The 18,549-nt window shown below is 60.9% G+C and overlaps 1 protein-coding gene across 5 annotated transcripts in view; it reads right to left on the reverse strand.

Annotated features, from left to right (window-relative positions):
- Positions 1–18,549, reverse strand: part of SDK2 (sidekick cell adhesion molecule 2) — a 52,172-nt gene that overhangs the window by 28,324 nt on the left and 5,299 nt on the right. For 3 of the 5 annotated variants that reach the window (XM_080386907.1, XM_080386906.1, XM_080386904.1), the window contains exon 1: positions 1,631–17,619. In XM_080386907.1, the coding sequence (XP_080243033.1) occupies positions 1,631–1,887 (257 nt within the window). In that variant the 5' untranslated portion in view covers positions 1,888–17,619. Of the gene's footprint in view, positions 1–1,630; positions 17,620–18,549 lie in introns of those variants that run through there. The other 2 variants (XM_080386908.1, XM_080386905.1) reach the window with 1 other exon arrangement.

Consider the following 18,549-nt stretch of genomic DNA (forward strand, 5'->3'; position numbering starts at 1 on the left):
CCAACATCTCTATTAAAATTCAATTTCTGCCCATCATAACTAATTTTGGTACTTCAGCTTCCTCACCAGCAGCCTTCAATTCCAGGCAAGACATCCAAACCCTCATCTCGACACATTAAATCCCCGTGGAGACCTGGGGACAGGCAGCGCACACCGGGCAGAAGGAGCTGATGCCAGCAGGTTGTGTCCTCACCGCGGAGAGGATGGGTTAAAGCCAGGCAGCGATTTGCATAGCGGCTGTTTGCTTCATTAGCTGCGGCTGGGTTTGTTTGGGTTTTCCCCACGTGTTTGTTTATTTTTTCGCTTCCTTCCTTAATCCTTTCTGGCTGGATGCTGGAGCCAGAGGCGGGGGCTGGGGGCTCCAGGGAAAGGGAGTCACCTTGGCGCAGGGATGCAGAGATGCAGGGCTCCAGAGCTGCTGAGCATCCCAGAGCGGAGACACAAGCGCTGGCCCCTTTCCTACGGAAGGGTAAGCTGAGGCACAGAGCAAACCCAGGAAAGGAAGCCAGGAGTCCCCGTTCTGGGTTTGGATGTGCCCCCCAGGCCCCCCAACCTGTTCCAAGGATGGGGCAGAGCCCAGGGTCAGGGTCCTGATCCCCTTCTCTTGCCTGGGGTGGGTGGCTCTGCCCCAGCCCTGTGCAGCCACCCTGAAGGAGCCCCTGCACGGGCTCTGTGTCCCCCCATGCTGCTGTCCCCACAATCCCATTTAAGGGTTGACATTTTGCATTGTTCCCACTGCAGCCAACATGACTCCTGACAGGCACAAGCTGTGGGAACCGTGGGGCTCAACAGGTCTCTGAGCTTTTGACATGGGGCTAGGGACAAGGGACCTGTCCCACAGGACAGCCAGCACTGGTGCAACCACCCAGCACCAAGCCTGGGGCATCGTGAAGCTGCAGCCACCACGGCTTAGTGGGGGACAGCCCACAGGGTCCCCAAGGATGGCCAATGCTTCGGCACCCAGCATGGCACCGTGCTGGGGCAGGGACCCAGCACCCAGCACAGCACACAGTGGCGGGGAGGGGATGTCACCCAGCCACATTGTCTGTGTTCCTGGCATCCCGGAGCAGCCCCGCGTTGCTACAGCAACACGAAGCCTTTGGATTCAATGCCTTTAAAGGGGGAACGTCTTGTCTCGGGCTGAATTATTGATTAAAACAGAGAGGATGACACACGCACACAGAAGAGACGGCGAGAGGTGCCCAGCTTGATTTAAAGGCGAGCTCTGAGCGGGCTGTGATGCGGGGCCAGCCACTCTGCGGCAGGATTAGTGGGTACCTGGGGCTGGATGCCCGAACCCAGGGCGATCTCTCATGCCACCCCTTCTTGCTCCTTCCCCCAGTCAAGCAGTTCTCGGAGAGCTACAAGCTGGCTGTGATCTGTGGCCCAGTGGTAATCCCGCTTGTGCAAACGCCTCCTTCCCAATGTTGACCTGCTTAAATCCACCGTTTGCTCTCCAAACAGAGGCGGCAGCTCCAGGCATGCTACCCGCTGCCTCCGCGCTGCCTGCCTCCCCGGGGTGGCATCCCCTCGCAGGGGCACTGGTGATGCCTGCTGTGCCACAGCGGCTGCCGGCAGGGACCGGCGTGCCAGCTGGGATTCACCCTGATGCTCGGCGGCGGTGACTCACCGGTACTCCAGGGAGAACTTGGTCAGCTCCCGGCTGTTGTGCAGCCACTTGAACTCGAGGGGCCAGCTGCCCTCTGCCATGCACGTCAGGACCAGGCGGTTCCCCTCCAGATGGACCTGGCTCCGCACTGGTTCCGTCTTAAAGTATGGGGAGACATCGTCTGCAGAGAGAAGAGAGAGAGGGGGTGAGAGACATGCCTGGCCCCACAGCCTGCCAGCCCCACAGCAGCACGACCACTTCATCACAAGCACAACCATAACCCAGCAGCACACAGACACGTGGGCACGTGGGCAGGGGGATGCTGGTGGCCATCTCCCCGTTCCCCTGTCCCAGCCAGGGTCCCCAGACCTCTCCACTGGCCATTTCTCCCCCCGGAGCCATTTCACAAGCCTGTCGACAACAGCTTAGCCCATCTAGGGTTTATCTAAGCTGCTTGCTTTGCTTTATTTCTGGCTGCCTTTGTAGCATTTCAGAAGCACTGAGCTTTTAACTCTGGGGGTGAAGGGGGCGGAGGGGCTGGGAGCGGAGCGAGACATAAACACTTACTCCTCTCCTGTTTTATTTGCTAAGTAAAACTATAAATCGAAACACACAGCTCCATTTTCTGCTTAACAAATGGAAGCCCTTTTACTTCAAAGACACATTCATATTCCCCAGCAGCTTTCAAGTGCGCTTTCAATCACGGCTTTGGGTTTTTTCTTTGGGGTAGGGCTTTGCTTTCTTGTGTGCGCGAGCTGAATTCCTGCCATGCTCTCCACACCAGCAGCCAGCACCACAGCAGTGCCCCTGCCCGTGGACTCAGCCTGCCCCAGTGCTCCACCACCCTGAAGGGGGGTCACAAGTTTGCGGGGGCTCAGAGGCACCCAAACACTGCCAGACCTGCACCGGGGGTGCCTCCCCTCGCCTCGCTGGCAGGGCCTGGCTCCTGCACACCCTGGGGTGCCCACTTGCTGCACCCACATGGAAATATTCATCTAGTTTACACCTGGCTGCCCCGTCCTGCCTGTCCCCAGGGTGGGCACGGTGATGCTAAATGCCAGGCAAGTCATTAGGCAGGGAAGGAGCAGATCACGGTTCCTTAATTTAATCCTCTCCTCTGACCTTTAGCAGTGCTGGCTGGTGTGGGCAGCCCGTATCCCAGTGCCCCTGCCCCAGGTCCAGGCTGGATCCCGGCATCGGGACACCTCACAAAGCAGGTGTGGGTCACCGGGGCCGAGCCCTGTGGCAGCCTGGCTCCCCAGCGAGCCCCAGACACCACGGGGATGGAGGGGTGCCCATGGGCCCCTGGCTGTAGGGTTTGGCACGAAGGGCAGCTGGCTGCCAGCCCAGCCTGTGGCCATGGGGTTCCCCGGTCCTCGTGGCAGCCCTGTGGCGGCTGAGCTGCTGCTTTCGGGATGCCCAAGGAGTGAGCCGCACGTGCTGCTGGGGCTGACCAAGCCGGGCTCATGGGAACATCCAGGGACAGGATCTGTGCTGGTGCACAGCGCGCACCGCCTCTGCACACGTGTGCGCGGGGGTGTGCACATGTGTCCCCAGCACGGCGTGGCAGGAGCTTGACCTGCAACACTGGGGCTTCGCCCACATTGGGCTGGAGACTTGTGGGATTATAGCAGCACCCGGCTGGGGCCATGGCACAGCAAGACACCAGCTCTGGTGCCAAACACCTCCTGCATTAAACCAGTAAACGAGCCACAGGGCAGACTGGGGGTCCGGCTGGGCTAGATGCAGCCAATGCATCACCGCAGCAAGGAGCCACAGCAACACGGGCTGATCCCCAGGCACCGGCAGTGGTCACGCGTGCATGTGCTGCACCAGAACCCATGGGAGCACAGAGCTGTGCTGCCAGGGCCTGGCTCAGAGGCACTGAGACCCGGCGTGCTCAGTGCACCCCCTGAGCCCAGAACCCGGATTTTGGGAGGCATTTGAGAGGCCGGGTGCCCCTGGCGCACCTTCCCCTGGGCCCGCACGCCGTTTGCATACATCCTAATTTGATTTTAAGCAGCTAAGGCTCATCTCGCTTTGAAGCGCCCGAGCCATCTGTTCTGCATTAAGGGGTGAAAAACGGTGCAGAGGAGGAGAGGCGGCTCCTAATTCCACTATTGATTGTGCGATCGCTATCCGCCCACGAAGGTCACCGCAGCTGCCTTGGACACACCAGCTCCTCCAGTCCCCTGGGAAAGCCCAAACTGCCCCAGCCACAGCAGGGCACAGTGGGGCTGGGGGTACCAGGGACACCAGGTGTCCCTGGTCAGGGACGAAGGTGGCACCAAGCTCTGGCCGCACTCCCCTGGGGTGGCTGCGTGTGAAATCCTTGTCATCCTGGCTGGCCAGTGCCTGGCAAGGGCAGCCACCCAGGAGCCCCGTGCCCTGCCAGGGACCCCAGCACTGGGGCCAGGGGCGGCAGGAGGAGAGGAGGAGTCTGGGGAGGAGAACTTGGCTGTCTAGCGCTGACGTCTCTGGAGAGGACTCCAGGAACCAGACAGCCCGCTCCCAGTGTTCACCTGCCTACCAGCTCCCGGGCAGCTGCCCGTGCCAGCTTGCACCATCAGCATGATGGGCCATGGCTCGGAGGGGAGAAGGGTGGAGGGCCCTGATGCTGAGCAGCGCTGCACCCCCTTGCACCCCAGCCCCTCATGCAGCCCTCCTGCCTCAGTTTCCCTCCGCTCCCCAGCACAGCAGCAGCGTGCACCATTTCAGCTCTGCTCCCAGCAGGCTGGGGGGAGCTCCTCTCTCTCATCGTCCCAGTAGCACAACAGGCCGTGGCACCACCAAATCCAGCGTGCAAAGGGGTGCCCACCACCTCACTGCCCCACCGCAGAGCCAGCACGGATGGGGTCTGCAATTCCTCTGGTCCTGGACCCAGTGGAAGGCTTCCTGGTTGGTGCCAGTCATGTGCCCCCCAAATGAAGGGTCATTACTGCTAATTCTGCCTCTCCCCCATCTGTTGTAACTGTTTACACTCCACTTGCTAATTAGAGACTAATTAGTTGGTGCAGAATTTCATCACTTTCCAAACACAGGCAGCAGAGAGAAGCGTCCCCAGGAACATCTGCACATCTGCCAGTGGCACGGGCCAGTGCTGAGCTCCCGGGGCTGCCAGCCAGGTGCCGTGCCATGCCGTTCCAGCTATGCCAGCCCAGCACGGTCCCCTCCATGCAGAAAGGCGCCACCAAACCATGCCATCCCCATCCTGCCCGCACCAGCACCAACAGCACTGGTGACGCCAGGGCTGAGCCCCACCAGGGAGCGGTGCTGGGGATGCTGCCTCCAGGCTGAGCCGCTCCAGCCAAGCTGCTGGCGGTGATGGATGGGATAAATGGGATGCCAAGAGCTGGCAACAGGGAAGGTGGACAGGATCAGGGATGACCCTGGCTCTCTCCCTCCACTGACAATGACATTTTAATGCCAGGGCCTCACAAGGCACTAATCCTGCCTAATGGGATCACAATCTTTACCCCTGCACTTTATTTACATAAGGGCTGCCGGGAGCTGAGTCTGAGCCTGGTGCATTAGTGCTGCGGAGGGGGCACGGATGTAGGGCAGGGGGCCCCAGTCTGGCCAAAAGAGCAGTAATGGATCCTAATTCCTAGATGTAATGGGCAAGCTGGGAACTAAGCCCCCTTCTCCTCAGCTTCAAATCCCTCTTGATGGGAAGGGACGGGAGACTTAAGCCTGGAGGAATCCTGGAATGCCTGGCAAGGGCAGGGCTCCAACAGGCAGCGGCTGGCGGAGCGGAAGGAGGGTGCAGCCCCCCCACACTCAGCAAACCCCGGTGAGTAGAGACAAGGTGGGGATGGGGGCATGAGGCTAAAATCTACAGCTCCCCCCAGCCACCCATAAAGGATCAGAAGTTCATGGGACACCCAGGTCCTTCTCCCATCTTTGCTATGGATGCCTCGCACAAGCACCAAGCAGGTGTGGGTCCCCCTCCTGCCTGGCACAGGGACCATGGGGACAACATGGTCCCGCTCCCTGCTTGCGTTCAGCCCTTGTTCAGCACAGGGTCGCCACCCTGCTGCCCCTTTAGGGATAGGGGGTGACATCCAGCTGCTCCCCACCCCAGCTCGCTAATGGGAAGCTGGTCAGCCCAGTGCCCGTGCCTGCTAATTGACATGAATCAGGGTGAGAAGCACGGGCATGCGCAGGGCAGCCCCAACCCAGCTGATGCCCACCAGTGCCAGTGGGATGCCCTGAGTCCAGCTCGTCTGCCCTGTGGGCTCCAAGAACCCAGCAGAGCCCAACCAACACCGGGTACCAGTACCCAGTGCCGTGCTCGCCCCCTCGGCCACCCAGCACCAACATCTGCCTCAAAGAAAATAACACGATCGCCTCCCTCCCTTCCCACTGGCCCCACTTTGCTCTGGGCAGGATGCGGCCAGTGCGAAGGGGCAGCCCTGGGAAGGGACTGCTCCGCTACCTGCACCCCACCTCAAGTATGGGAGGGGGGAAAGAGCCCCCCAAGCTTTTCAGGGGTCCCCTATCCCTCTCTGGGCATCACTGCCCCGAAAGCAGGATGGCAGTGCCCTGGGAGGGCTGGCACGGCCGCCTGGCACTGCCACTGAGCAGCCTGTGCTCCCGCTCCGGCCCCCCGCACTCCCCCCAGCATGGGGAGATGGAGCTAAATCTCTCCTGCATCAGACTATCGCTGGCGCTCCGCAGCACGAAGAGATTAAAAAACAATAAAGAGAAAGCGAAACCCTCCGCTATAATTACCAGCCTTTAGCCGCCAGCAGAGGCAGGGAAGGAGGGAGGGAAGGAAAAAGGGGGAAAAAGAAACAGAGAAGAAGAAATCCACTAAAATTTTAATAGGAACCACTGCATTTAATTTAACAACACATTTTTTCAATTACCAGAATAATTGTTTTATTCATAAAACGAGTTTCAATAAGAGGGTAATTTTCCTTTGTTTTTATTATTCATTTGTGTAACATATTCGCGGCACAGTTCCCCGGCGCCATAGCAGCCACACTGCATCTGGGGGATGGGGGAGGTGGGGGGGGGGGGGGCCTCTGACAACGCGGCAGGGAAGGGGTTAACGTCGTCGGGGTGCCCCATGGCCCCCAACACAGCACCCAAGGGGGACCACGATGTCCCCGAGCACCCTGGTGGGGTCACAGCCCTGGTTGGGTGCAATGAGGGACCGCGCCGGGGGACCCATCCTGGCAGAGCTACGCTGTCCCTGGGGACAAATCACATCTCCTCCACGGCCACCCCAGCTGGGTGGCCCCGTGCCCAGGGACCTGCCTGCGGACAGGCAAAGCCCCGGGGCCATGCCACTGCCTGAGGAGCCATCCCCTTGGCTAAGTTACATCTTCTACTTGTCAGATGCCAGTGTGCGGTTGGGAGGCATCAATTTTTCAGCAGCTGTTGGTAAAGTCATCGGGCTAATGAAATGGCACATGTCCCTGCAGGCATCAAGGGCACGGCCCTGCTGCGGGGACAGGAGCCGCTGGAATGCCCTGGCACAGCCCCCAGTGCTCCCGGTGTCCCCACCATGGTCCCCTCCTGGGGCGGTGACAGGGGCCGCGCAGGGCGGGTGGCCGGCAGGTGCTGGGGGATTAGCAGCACTCTCCACTGCTGCCAGAGCCATTAGTATTCCTGAGATGAGGCTTCATCCCCTTAAAAAGCAAACACAGAACTGAAATGACGAATGCTCCCAGCACCTGGGGAGCTGTGGAGCACAACAGGCTGCCGAGCAGGGACCCAGGCATCCGCTGGGTGCCAAGGATGAAGCCAAGATGGTGTGGGCATCCTCACCGAGCCCTGCTCACCCTCCTCCCAAAACCTGAGCAGGCATGAAGCAACCTGAGCTGCTAACCCCCAAGCACAGCCCCCTAAAACTCATCACACGTGCGGTCCCCATTTGCCAGCACCCATCTGCTCCCCTGGCAGCCCCCAGCCATGCCAGCTTCACCTGGCACAGCAAGGCCAGTGCTGGAGCCATGCGCTGGTGCCCACACCGCTCCAGCAGAACACATCCCCTTCAATCCATCATCTCTCCTGTAGTGACCCAACGCCACCTTCAAATTTAGGGAACAGGTGGCAGAAAAAGCACCAAACCCAGCCACACGGTGATGGAGAAGCACTAGCAGGAGTGGAGATCGCAGCACCCGTGCAGCACTTCACCCACCGGGACATCAGAGCCCCAAGCATGGCTGTGCCATGACACCCCGCTGGCACAGGGCTCTCAGCAGAGCCCAGCTTTCATCTCACCACCTGGCAAACGCAGGCTTGTCAGCAAAACCCACCAGCAAACGATTTTGGTGCCCTGTGGCAGTGTGCCGAGGTGGCATGGCAAAGTGCTCACACAAACATCCCCGGCAAAGCATGGCCCTGCGGGAGAAGCCATGTGTGAGAGCGGCGCAGCATGGCACGGCACAGCTCAAACAGGGGATGAAAGGCAGCGCTGCTGTGGCAGATGCAGCAGGGCAAGACACTCTTCCTGCAGCACAAGCCCCGCTCCTGGGGAGGGGTCCCGCTGCACCCCCCGAAGCAGCATAGCTATGAGCAGAGCAGCGACCCAGCTGAGGGATTCCCTTCCCACCTGCACCAGGCCTGGGTGGCCCCAGGAGCACGGGTGTCCCCATGTCCCCTGGTGCTGTGGGGAAGGGACAGCCAGGGAGGCTCCAGCTCGCACAGGGCTGGCAGCGAGGCAGGACGGCTCCATCCTCCCCAGCCCACCACCCACTGAAGCCAATATCCATCCCAGCATCGGCCCTCAGTCCTGATCCCAGTGGAAAGGACTGGCCCAGGAGCACAGGGTAAACCACAGGGGACACCCTAGTCATCCCGTGTTCCCCCCAGGCTGGGCTGGTGGCCATGGGGTGTGACGGCGTGGCCCCGGTCCCCCCTGGCACATGGAGCAGTGCCAAAGGCACCCAGCATGATCCTTCCCATCTCAGCCCTACAGATCAGCCAGGTCACCTCATGCACCCCCATCCATGGTGTGTCTTTTAATGTGTTGTTTTCTTCTTTTTACTAAGAAAAAGACTTATAATTGCAGATGTGTCCATTAATTCTCACAACTTATTTTGTTCCCTTCCTTCCCTGCTTTTCCCCTCCCTCCCCTTCCTCCCCCTACTGAGACCAAGAGCTTTAAAACTCTCCTTCTGGCTATTAATTAAAAGCAACCTCTCCACTATCGTGAATGTACTTGCCATAAATTAACAGCGGCCTTCTTAATCAAATCTTATCTCCTCTCCAAGCGCCCGGCATGCAGTGCTGGGGTTGGTATCCCAGTCCGCCCGGCCGTGAAATGCAATTTCCAATGCTCCGGTGGACTTGGCAGCTCTGCTCCATCTCCTCCTCCCTGCCCGTACCTGCGCCGGCCCAGCAGCAGCACCTGGGCCAGGAGGGAGGGAGAGGGGCCCGGCACACTAACCGCAGAGGTGGCTCCCAAAAGACACGCTCCATTTCTCAGCCATTTACCGCATTTAGCTGCAGCCCCCGCGGATGGCACTCGCCTTCCTGCATTATTTAGAGGGCGCAGCCCGAGCCAGGGGGTTCAGTACTTGCCGGCGGCATGAGGCTGCAAGAGCAATCGTGGGAAATCCTCCTGCCAGAGCTGGAGGCATGGAAAGGCAGCAGGGCAACAGCACAGCGTCTCTGGGGATCAGTCAAGAATGATGCTCTTGGACCTGCAAGCTCATGGTGCGCCAGTTGCCATGGCATGCTGGAGAGCATCATCCCCCGGTCCCCGTAGCACAGTCCTCAGCCTGGCCCCCCATCCCTGTCCCACCAGGTTTCCCTTCTCTCTGTCCATACGGTGCCCTCCCACCGCACCCCAAAGGCAGATGCAACCCCCGGATGACGCTGAGAACCCACCCATCGAGGCTGTGCCACCCCAGGGCAGCCCCTGCCCCATGCAAGTCACCATCCATCCCATCCACAGCTCCGATCAGTGCCCGGGAGCCCCACCGGGCTGCAGCAGACCTCAACCCCAGGTGTCCCTTCCAGCCCTGCCCGAGCTGCAGCAGTTTCCATGGAGTTCCCAGGCACCAAAGGTGGTGACAGAGTGGGACCCGAAAATGTCCTATGGCTGCTGCTTCTCCACACTGGGGCTGCTCTTTCCAGCCCTCTCCCTTGCCGCTCGGAAAACCCTGCGCTGGCTGGGATTTTCCTGCTTGGCAGAAGCAGCCCTGCCTCCCTGATGGTCTGAGACAGGCACGGGGGACTTCGGCTCCGTCCCTCCCACAGCACCACAGGCCAAGCCAAGCCCTGAGTAGCCAGGAGATGACGGGGGCTGCAGCTGGGAGCGACGCCAAAAAGGAGCTGCTTCTCAGAAAGCAATTGCGGAGCTGAGCTAAGAGGGTTTTTAGCCGAGGCAGAACAGCCTGGAGAGCCTCCCTCGCTCGGCCCCAATCACACCGAGATCACAGGAATAAAACCACCTTTGTTGCACATAAGAGGGGCCGCGGCCCCGTGCTGTTGGCAGGTTGGAGCGGGGCTGCACCGCCGGCATTCAGAGGACACAGGAGCATCTCGCAGCAGCCACATCCCTCCAGCAGCAAATCCCGGAGCTGTGCCAGGCACTGTGCCCATCCTGCCCACGACCGGGCACCAGTGCAGCCCTCGGGGGAAGAAATGGAGCAGGGTGGTGTAACTGAGAGGCTCTCGGCTGCACTGACACCCAGTGCCCTCCAGCCACCTGCCACCAGCATGCACCCCGCAACGACCTTGCTGCCGAAACGCATCCGTCTTTGCTCCGATGCCTCACACTGAGCCCATCAGACTGCTCACAGCACGGGGATCTGCTGCTGTGCCATGGCAAAGGGGAACGGGCAGCAGGAGGGCTGCCAGCCAAGGACACGCTGGCCCTGGGGCGATGGCTCGTGCCTACCCGGAGAGACATGGGTGGAGGCGGGCATCTTTTCCTTTCCATCTGACCCTCTGAAGTTTTGTGCAATTGCTTTAGCAATTTCCTTGCAGATGAAAAAGGTCTTCTCGGTGCTGGGGGAGCCCTCGGGACATGGGGCCACCTCCCAGCCATGGTGCAAGCAGATACACATGTCACCACACCACAGGAGGGATGGAGGGATCTGGTACAGGACGGGAGCTGGACCCTGTGCTGCCGCCCCAGCGAGGAGCTGGGCTGGACCCAGCAGAGCACACGGCACTGCTGCCGCTGCCCCACTCCCCTGTGCCTCCCTCGGAGGAGATTTGGCGTTTCTTACATGCCGTAAGCTGATTGCAGAGGTGTGTTAACTGGATTAGGTGCAAGGCTGAGAGACGCGGCTTGGAGGAGCTGCTCAGCAGAGCACGGCTGCTGCCCGTGTGACACCCGCAGGATTTGCAGAGCCGGCTTTTAAACTGATTTTCTTCCCTTAAGCCTTTGGAAAGGTGAAGCTGCAGGAGGGTCGTGGGCTCTGCCACCTCCTCTCCCCTCAGAAAAATCGCGCGGAGCCCCAGCGTGGGCTGGCAGCAGGATCACGTCCCCCCATCGGTCCCCACAGCCACACCTGACCTCAGCGCTGGCAGCGAGAAGGGTGACACCACACCGGGCAGCAGTGGCCCAGCTGGGCACCCGCAGTGCCCTGGGGAGCAGCATGGTGACCCCAAGCTCCTGCATGGCCCCCTCGGCACCCACCCACAGCGATAATCCCCGCTGGCAGCTGGCAGCAGGCACTGGGTCGGGGCTCTCGGTGACAGCCCTGTAGTTAATGCAAGGTGACCACTGCAGGGTGCAGCCAAGGGGGGTCCGCAGCCTCAGCGTCCCCCTTCCTGGCTGCAGCCAGACCAGGGGAGCTGCCCAAATCCCCCTGCACAGACCCAGCATGGGGCAAAGGGGATGCCGATGGGGACTGCAGCAATCCCAGGATGCAAAAGCAGCCCAGCGAGTGATGCCCCCCGCCTCCTCACATGGTCCCCAGCACAGCACCGGTGTCACCTGTGAACTGCACAGCAGTTTTGCCGGTGTCACACTTCATCCATCTCCACTGGAGCTCTGCCACGGTGCTTCCCAGCCTCGGGGTGGGGGAAGAGGCAGCCAGTGCATTTTCCATGGCCAGCCGTGCTTCACAAAGCCCAGGTAAGGACCGGGAGCCCCAAACCCAGCCAAGGTGGCCCCGCCATGGGACACAGCCGGTTCTGCCATGGCACAGCCAGCCCAAGCCAGGATCCAGCCCGGTGCACCCAGAGGCTCCGAGCAGGGTTGGTGCTGCCTACCAGGGCCAGAGCATCCCCCAAGACAGACAGATGGACGGACAGACACCCTCCCCCCACACTGCCTCCCGCCAGGCCAACGGGACACCCTGATGGCACTCCCATCCCTCCTTCCTCCTCCCATCTCCTCTTCCTCTTCCCGCATCTGTCTCCAGGCCCATACTTATTTATTTATTTGTTAATTAACTGCTGTTTCCATAACAAACGTTCCAGCTTCTCCCAGCCTCCAACAGCCCTGGGGCTGGATTGTTAACTAGGATTTTAATTTGTTAATTAAAAGCAGGATGGCTCCATAACAAGCTCCTCTTCCGCAGCCAGGCTCTCAGAGGGCTCAGTGGGCCGTTGGCTGAGCTGGCAGCCTGGCCATGCCTGGCTGACCCCCCCCAGGGATGGGGTGCATGGGGAGGGGTGAGCACAACACCCCCAGGACAAGGGGCATTTGCAAAAGGGACATCAAGATCAGCAGCACTGCAGTGCCTGCTCAGGACCTCCCCTCTCCCACCAGCAGTGCTGGAGATGATGCTACCTCCCTTTGTGGCCTCATCCAGGCAATCCCTTCCCCAAACACCATGCGACCCCCAGCACATGTCCTCAGCCATCAGAGGGTCCCAAACCTGGAGATCGACCCCGCTCTTCCCACTGCAGCAGAGCTGGGGCTGTGCCAGCATCACCCCCTCTCAGCTTCCACGCTTCTGCACAAGGACCACAGCCCAGGGCAGCCCTCAGCACCCAGCCCCTGTGGTTCTGGGGACCCAGCCTAGATGCACTCCAGTGCCAACGTGGGCCAGGTAAGGCTTGAGATGCTCCTGGAGCCAAGAGAGAGACATCAGCCCTGGCTGAGGAACAGCATCTCATTCAGCCCCGTGGCAAAGCTGTGGCTGGGAACAGAGCAGGGCTGTGTGCCTGCCCGTCCCTGCCTGCCCTCACACACCCAGCCCCTCTGCCCGCCCCGGCTGGAAAAAATATTTCCCCTCTTGGGAAACCCCAAACAGATGCACACACGGCACTGTGGTATGTTCCCAGCCCCTGAGCCCGGGGGGGTGGGGGGGGTGGGGGGGTGGTGACAAGCAGAGCTTTGTGCTCTGAAGCACCACGTGGCCCCTACGGACCCCCATGGCTGGTCTTGAGCACATGGACCCCAGAAGTCTGGCCCCAAACCAAGGCACAGACCCCAGCACAGAGGTCCCAACCCAAACCCAAATGCATGGAGCTGCAAGGGACCTGCAGCAAAGTGGCCATGCAGATGCTCCTGGGAGGACAGGAGCCCACTCCAGCCTGGGGGGCACGTCCCTAGGACTGCCCAGCTGTGGGTGGCACAGGCAGACATCACCACGGGCTGCAGCGAGCCGGTCCCGCTGCTGAGCATGTCCCCAGGCAGGACACAGCCCTGTCCCCAGCTGGGGACGTTTAACAAGCTCCAGGCTCCAGCTGAAACTCCTTCCCCAGCAAACTCCTTCCGATGCCATAAATCCTCCCGACCCCGCGATTACGCAGCTCCGCTGTATCTGGGTCACTGCTGTGAGTCACGGACACCCAGAGAGTGACTCAACGCAATTAGAGGGGCCAGATCCTGAGGCTGATTTCCCCAGGAGAGGCTCCAAAATGGTGAGGAGGGGAAGGATGGACAGACAGACATCACCTCCAGACCCCCTAAAAGCTGCCAGCCAGACGCTTTCCGGGCAGGAGAGGGGGTGAACACACATCCCCTCCCTGCAGCCTCAGAGGGGTGGAGGGGCCATCCCCATCCCCAAAGGCTTCACAGCCAGGACCGGAGCATCCCCACGAGGGTTTGGCAGGAACAGGCTCCACACCCAGCTACCAAGGTGGTCCCAGCGCTGGGTGGGATGGATGGCACACAAGCCTGGTGCAGTGCAGCACAGCCCAGGGCTGGATTTGGCCCCATGGAGAATGTCGAGTGTATCCTCCAGGTATTCCTGGAAGGCAACCACAGGCCTGGGCTGTGGTGGCTCCTGGGTCCACCATGGCCAAGGAGTGGTGGGAAGCAAAGCCACTGCCAGACCTGCCCCGCGGTACCCCGACAGCACCTGGGATGTCACTCTTGCAAGGGGCATTCATCCCCCCCTTGCCATCCCTGAGCTTCTGCTGACCCCTGCACCCCCCAGCAGGATGCTCAGCTCAGCCCTCGCAGCCAGCCAGCTGCTTTCCAGGCTCGCCACGAGAATCTCAACAAGGCGGCATTTCCCAACCGAAGAATACAGCGGGGAAAGAAAAACAGAAGACAGAAACCACAAGAAAAACCCCACTCAGCCTTTCCCATGGTGCTGACGCAATTAAGTCACCAGCCCCGGGGGATGGAAAACACTTTGCCAGCTCCCCCCGCCCCTCCCCCCCCCCGCCGATGGGACGAAGGTGCTGGCGGCTGCAGTCCCCTTCCCCACGGCACAGCCCTGAGCCAGCGGGCACTGGGCACTCACTGGGGTGTTGCCCAGACATCCTTTTTTCTAAGTATTAATTAGTCATTGCATTGCTCACTTGAAACATAAATAGCTCTAGCATGACAGCAAAAATGAGTTTTTCCTTGGAAAAAACCTTTTCCAAAGCTTTTGCTTTCCAGACACCCCTGTTTGCAGATGGGGGATGGGAATAACTCGCAGTCTGGCAATCCCCCCCAGCCATCCGCAACAGCCCTGAATTTCCAGGGCAGAGAAGCAAACTCTGGTCATTGCACTTATTTGCACACTTGTGGCTCTCCCAGCCAGAGGGGCTTTTCCAGCCAATGCCATGAAGCTGGGCCAGCGATTCCAGCGGCAAAGCCAGTGCCACTGCCCAGCCTGACGTGAAGCTGACGGGGAGAAGCCAAGCGAGCGAGACTCCACCACTGCCCCAGGTGAAGCGCTCCAGCAGCTCACTGCTCCTGCTCGCAGCACATGCCTCGTTTCCACCCTTCACTGCACAGCTCGGCTCCCCACCACTGCCCTCCCAGCCCTTCTTTCCACCATGCAAGTGAGGGAAAGGAGAAAATGGGGAGAGAAGGCGGCGCCCATCACCTTCCTCTCCTTGCACCTCACGCATGCAGGCGGAGGCCGGGTGCTCAGGCACTTCCCGGTGCTCAGCCAGCGGGGAGGGTTCTCCCAACGGCAGAGCTCTGAATTAAACATACCACCCTAATGAGTTGATTTTATTAGTTTGCGAATGCATTGAGAACTCATTATCAAAATAAACATCAATTCACTCCACCGAGCACAGTGCCACACACGCGCACAACCCAGCAGCGCTGCAGCTGAGGCCGCGTGCGGCTCCCACTCCGAGACGCTGCTGGTCCCCTTCGCGCCCCAGCCCTGGCACCTACTGCGGGCAAGCTCCAGGGGGGCGCAGGGGCAGTAGGCACCCACCCTGCAAAGCCCCTCGTACTGTAAGGTTTGCTTCTCCATTTTGGCTGTGGGGCTTCAGGCTGGGCACCCAGCATTGCTGCTTGCTGGCGTCGGGCAGCCTTGAGCTCCTGCCACCCCAGCACGGGCTGTGCGGGGTCCCCTGGGACCCACTCACTGCTGCTGCAGGGCAGGCAGAAGTCCCCACCCTGCCCCAGGCTCTCCAGCCCCCTGCAAGCACCCCCAGGAGCCTGCGCAGCACCCAGCACTGGAGCACTGGGGGCTTGGCTGACCCCAAGGCCCCCCAGGGACAGCCAGGGCAGGAGGCATCACTCCAGCCCCGGGAAGCCAACGCCAAGCCCTTCTTGGCCAGGGCCAGCGCACCGAGGCGTGAAGCAGGGGCACAGCGGGCGCATTGTCCGGCTCGGCAGGACACATTCCCTTTGGAAACAGCAGCTAATCCCATTTCATCCCCCTTCACGGCCATCAGCTGTTTTTCAGGCATTCAGGAGGCGGGTTGCTACAACCAGAGCTATTGTGGCTGCCGCACCCCAGCCCCCTCCATCCATCCATCCATCCATCCATCCTGGCCCCACGATCCAGCAGCATGTCCACACCCAGCTCCCACCCCAGCACCATTCCCAGCCCAACCTTCACGGACTGCCAGGGGATAGGGATGCCAGATCCACGCAGGACTCGCTCCCCTTCACCTTCCCCCAAGCTCTCAGCTTGACCTGTGTGGTCCAGCTCCAGACAAGGAGGAAGAGAAGGAGGGGGGGGGAGGGGAAGGACTGAGCATCTCACCATGCTGAGACCCACAGCCTGAGCCCCAGGGACAGTCACCTGCACAGCCCAGAGCTCGATTGCTCCCCATCAGGGAGACACAGGCTCCTGGAAAGGATGAATAAGGAACAAAAATGACCCCATAAAGCCCCAGTTACTGCCCAGCCGCGTCCTGGATTCAGCCTGGTTTCCTCACCTGGCCACAGAGCACAGCCAGTGAACCGGGATGTGCTGCACAGGATGGCCCTGCAGGATGGGGGCAGAGGGACAGACTCCAACCAACCTGGTAAATGCACCCCAGTCCTGCAGACACAGGACAGGGGATCATGTAGGTCCCCAGCCCCACTCTCACCCCGGGGAAATGCTCAGGCAATTCACACACCCAGCAGCGGGCACATATACCCTGACCAGTGAAGAGGCTCTAAAACCAGCGTTTCCCTTCATCACGTTGTTGTGAGCCACGAACGCAGCCATGCTGCTGAGAGCTGGGGGTCTCTCACCGGCTGGGGTGACCTGCTGGCATCAGGGGACAGCCAGAGTCTCCCCCCATATGCCACATGTCCCTGCTCTCCAGGGGGCGCAAGGGACACCCATCCTTGCAACAGGGATAGCAGGGCCCTGCCAGGCACCCCAGCCTCCGCCAGCTTTGCACATGGACCGAGCATCCTGGAAAAACCTCTCCAGAGACGAGCACCCCTGCGAATGAATCCACATCCCACTCCTCGCCCTGGCAGGACCCAAGTATCACTGCCGCACACCCAGGAGGGCTCAAGGTTACAGACGAGGACTTGCAGGTTGTCGTCTCGCCCAGCAGTGCAAAAAGCAATTAGCTATCACAGCTAAAATTAGCTCAGCGGTTTCTTTCTGCTAATGGTCAAACTCATCAAGGTTTCCCTACACTGGGGGCCTCAGCACCTCTGCGTGGGCAGGCAGTGATTGATGAGAGCCGACAGAGCCACTCACGTGTGCAGCAGCGGGACACCGGCTGGCACCGCACCACAGTCCCCTTCCCACCGTACCCGCTGCCACCCCTGCCCAGTGCCTCAGTTTCCCCCCAGCTGCCCGGGGGGGAGGGAGAGCTCCCGGCACGCTCAGGACAGCTGAGCCAGAGCTGCCATGCACTGGGGCGGATGACGAGGACAGGGAGGGGAGGAAGGGTGGCTTCAGCACTGGGGGCCCCAGCATTCCTGGAATCGCCACCGTGCCATCCCCACTGCCGGCCAGGATGCCCAGCTGTTGGCACACTGCGGCAGCTGGTCCCGGTGCCCAGGGCCTTCCCCAGCCCACGGTGGCTGCTGGCCAGGAGGTGACACTGCTCCACGCGGGGAGGTGACACGCCAGAGCAGTCAGCAGCTGCCAGTCACAGCATCCCCAGGGATGGTCCTACATGAGGCCGAGAGCCCCCGCGCCCCAAGTCTCCATTGCTGGGGGGGAGGTGGGGTGTGGCGACGGGGGGGCACAGCCACCCCATCGGAACGGGGAGACAAAGGGGGCCGGGGACCAGCTGCAGCCCGGGAATGTCCCCTGCCCTCGGCCCCGTTCCCAGGGATCAGGTTACCCAGTTCCCAGGCAACCCGAGCCCGGCACGGCTTTCCAGGCACCGGCATTCCTGCACCCCGCGGGGCTGGGGGCAAGGGGAGGGGGCCGCCGAGGGGGCCGCCGCCTTCCACGGGTGCAGGCTGGGGAGAAGGTGAAACATCGCTAGGAGCGAGGTGCAGGTTGCACCCCCAAAGTATGGCTCGGAGCAGGGGATGCACCCCCAAAGCATGGCTGGAAGTAGAGGGGTGCACCCCCAAAGCATCACCAGTAGCAGGGGGGATGCACCCCCAAAGCATCGCGGGGAGCAGGATGAGAGATACACCCTGACAGCCGGTCCTCAGCCCCATGGACATGGTGCTCAGGGCAGTGCCCATGCAGGCAGCACTGCTGGCGTGCCCATGGCGTGAGGGATGCCATGCAGGGCCGGCAAGGCAGGGAGCTGCTGCCAGCACATTCCTGCCTGCTGGCAGGATGAAGGGTGGCAGGAACGCACCCCCTGGATCCATCTCCACGGATGGCCCTGGGGAATGCAGAGGGTAAACCCCAAAACAGAGCAGCAGCCACAAGGATGCGGGAGGTCCCCAGCACCATCGCTGCACCTCCAGCAGCTCTGAGTGACCCTGGCCCTGTGCCCTCTCCAGCAGCCCCAAGCAACGCCCCCCCGCACAGGAGGAGAAGCTCCCAGGACACCCCTTTGGCTCCCAGCACCCATCACTCTAAGACATCCTGGCCCCACAGGGATGCTGAATACCCACGGGCGCTTTGGAAGACCAAGGCCTGGTGCCAGGCAGCACCAGCAGAGCATCACAGCCACCGGCCCCTCTGCACCACCCTGTGCACCAGCCCTGGCACAACCCCGGGCACTGCGAGGGCTCAGATCACCCTTCGTTAGCACGATCACATCACCACTGACAGCAGCATATTTATTACTGGCCTGACACTGACCATTTTTCACCCAGTGACACGCGATGTACTAACAATCTTGGGAGGTAACAAGGACTTGGAGGTGATAGCACCCGCTGCTTACCCACCCCAGCTGGGACCCAACACCCCAAGGGTTTTGCTCCCACACAACTCTGCACTCCAGGCTGAGCAGAGCCTTATTCA

The sequence above is a fragment of the Falco punctatus genome (genome assembly GCF_963210335.1).
Source record: "Falco punctatus genome assembly, chromosome: 1".
Lineage (NCBI taxonomy): Eukaryota > Metazoa > Chordata > Aves > Falconiformes > Falconidae > Falco > Falco punctatus.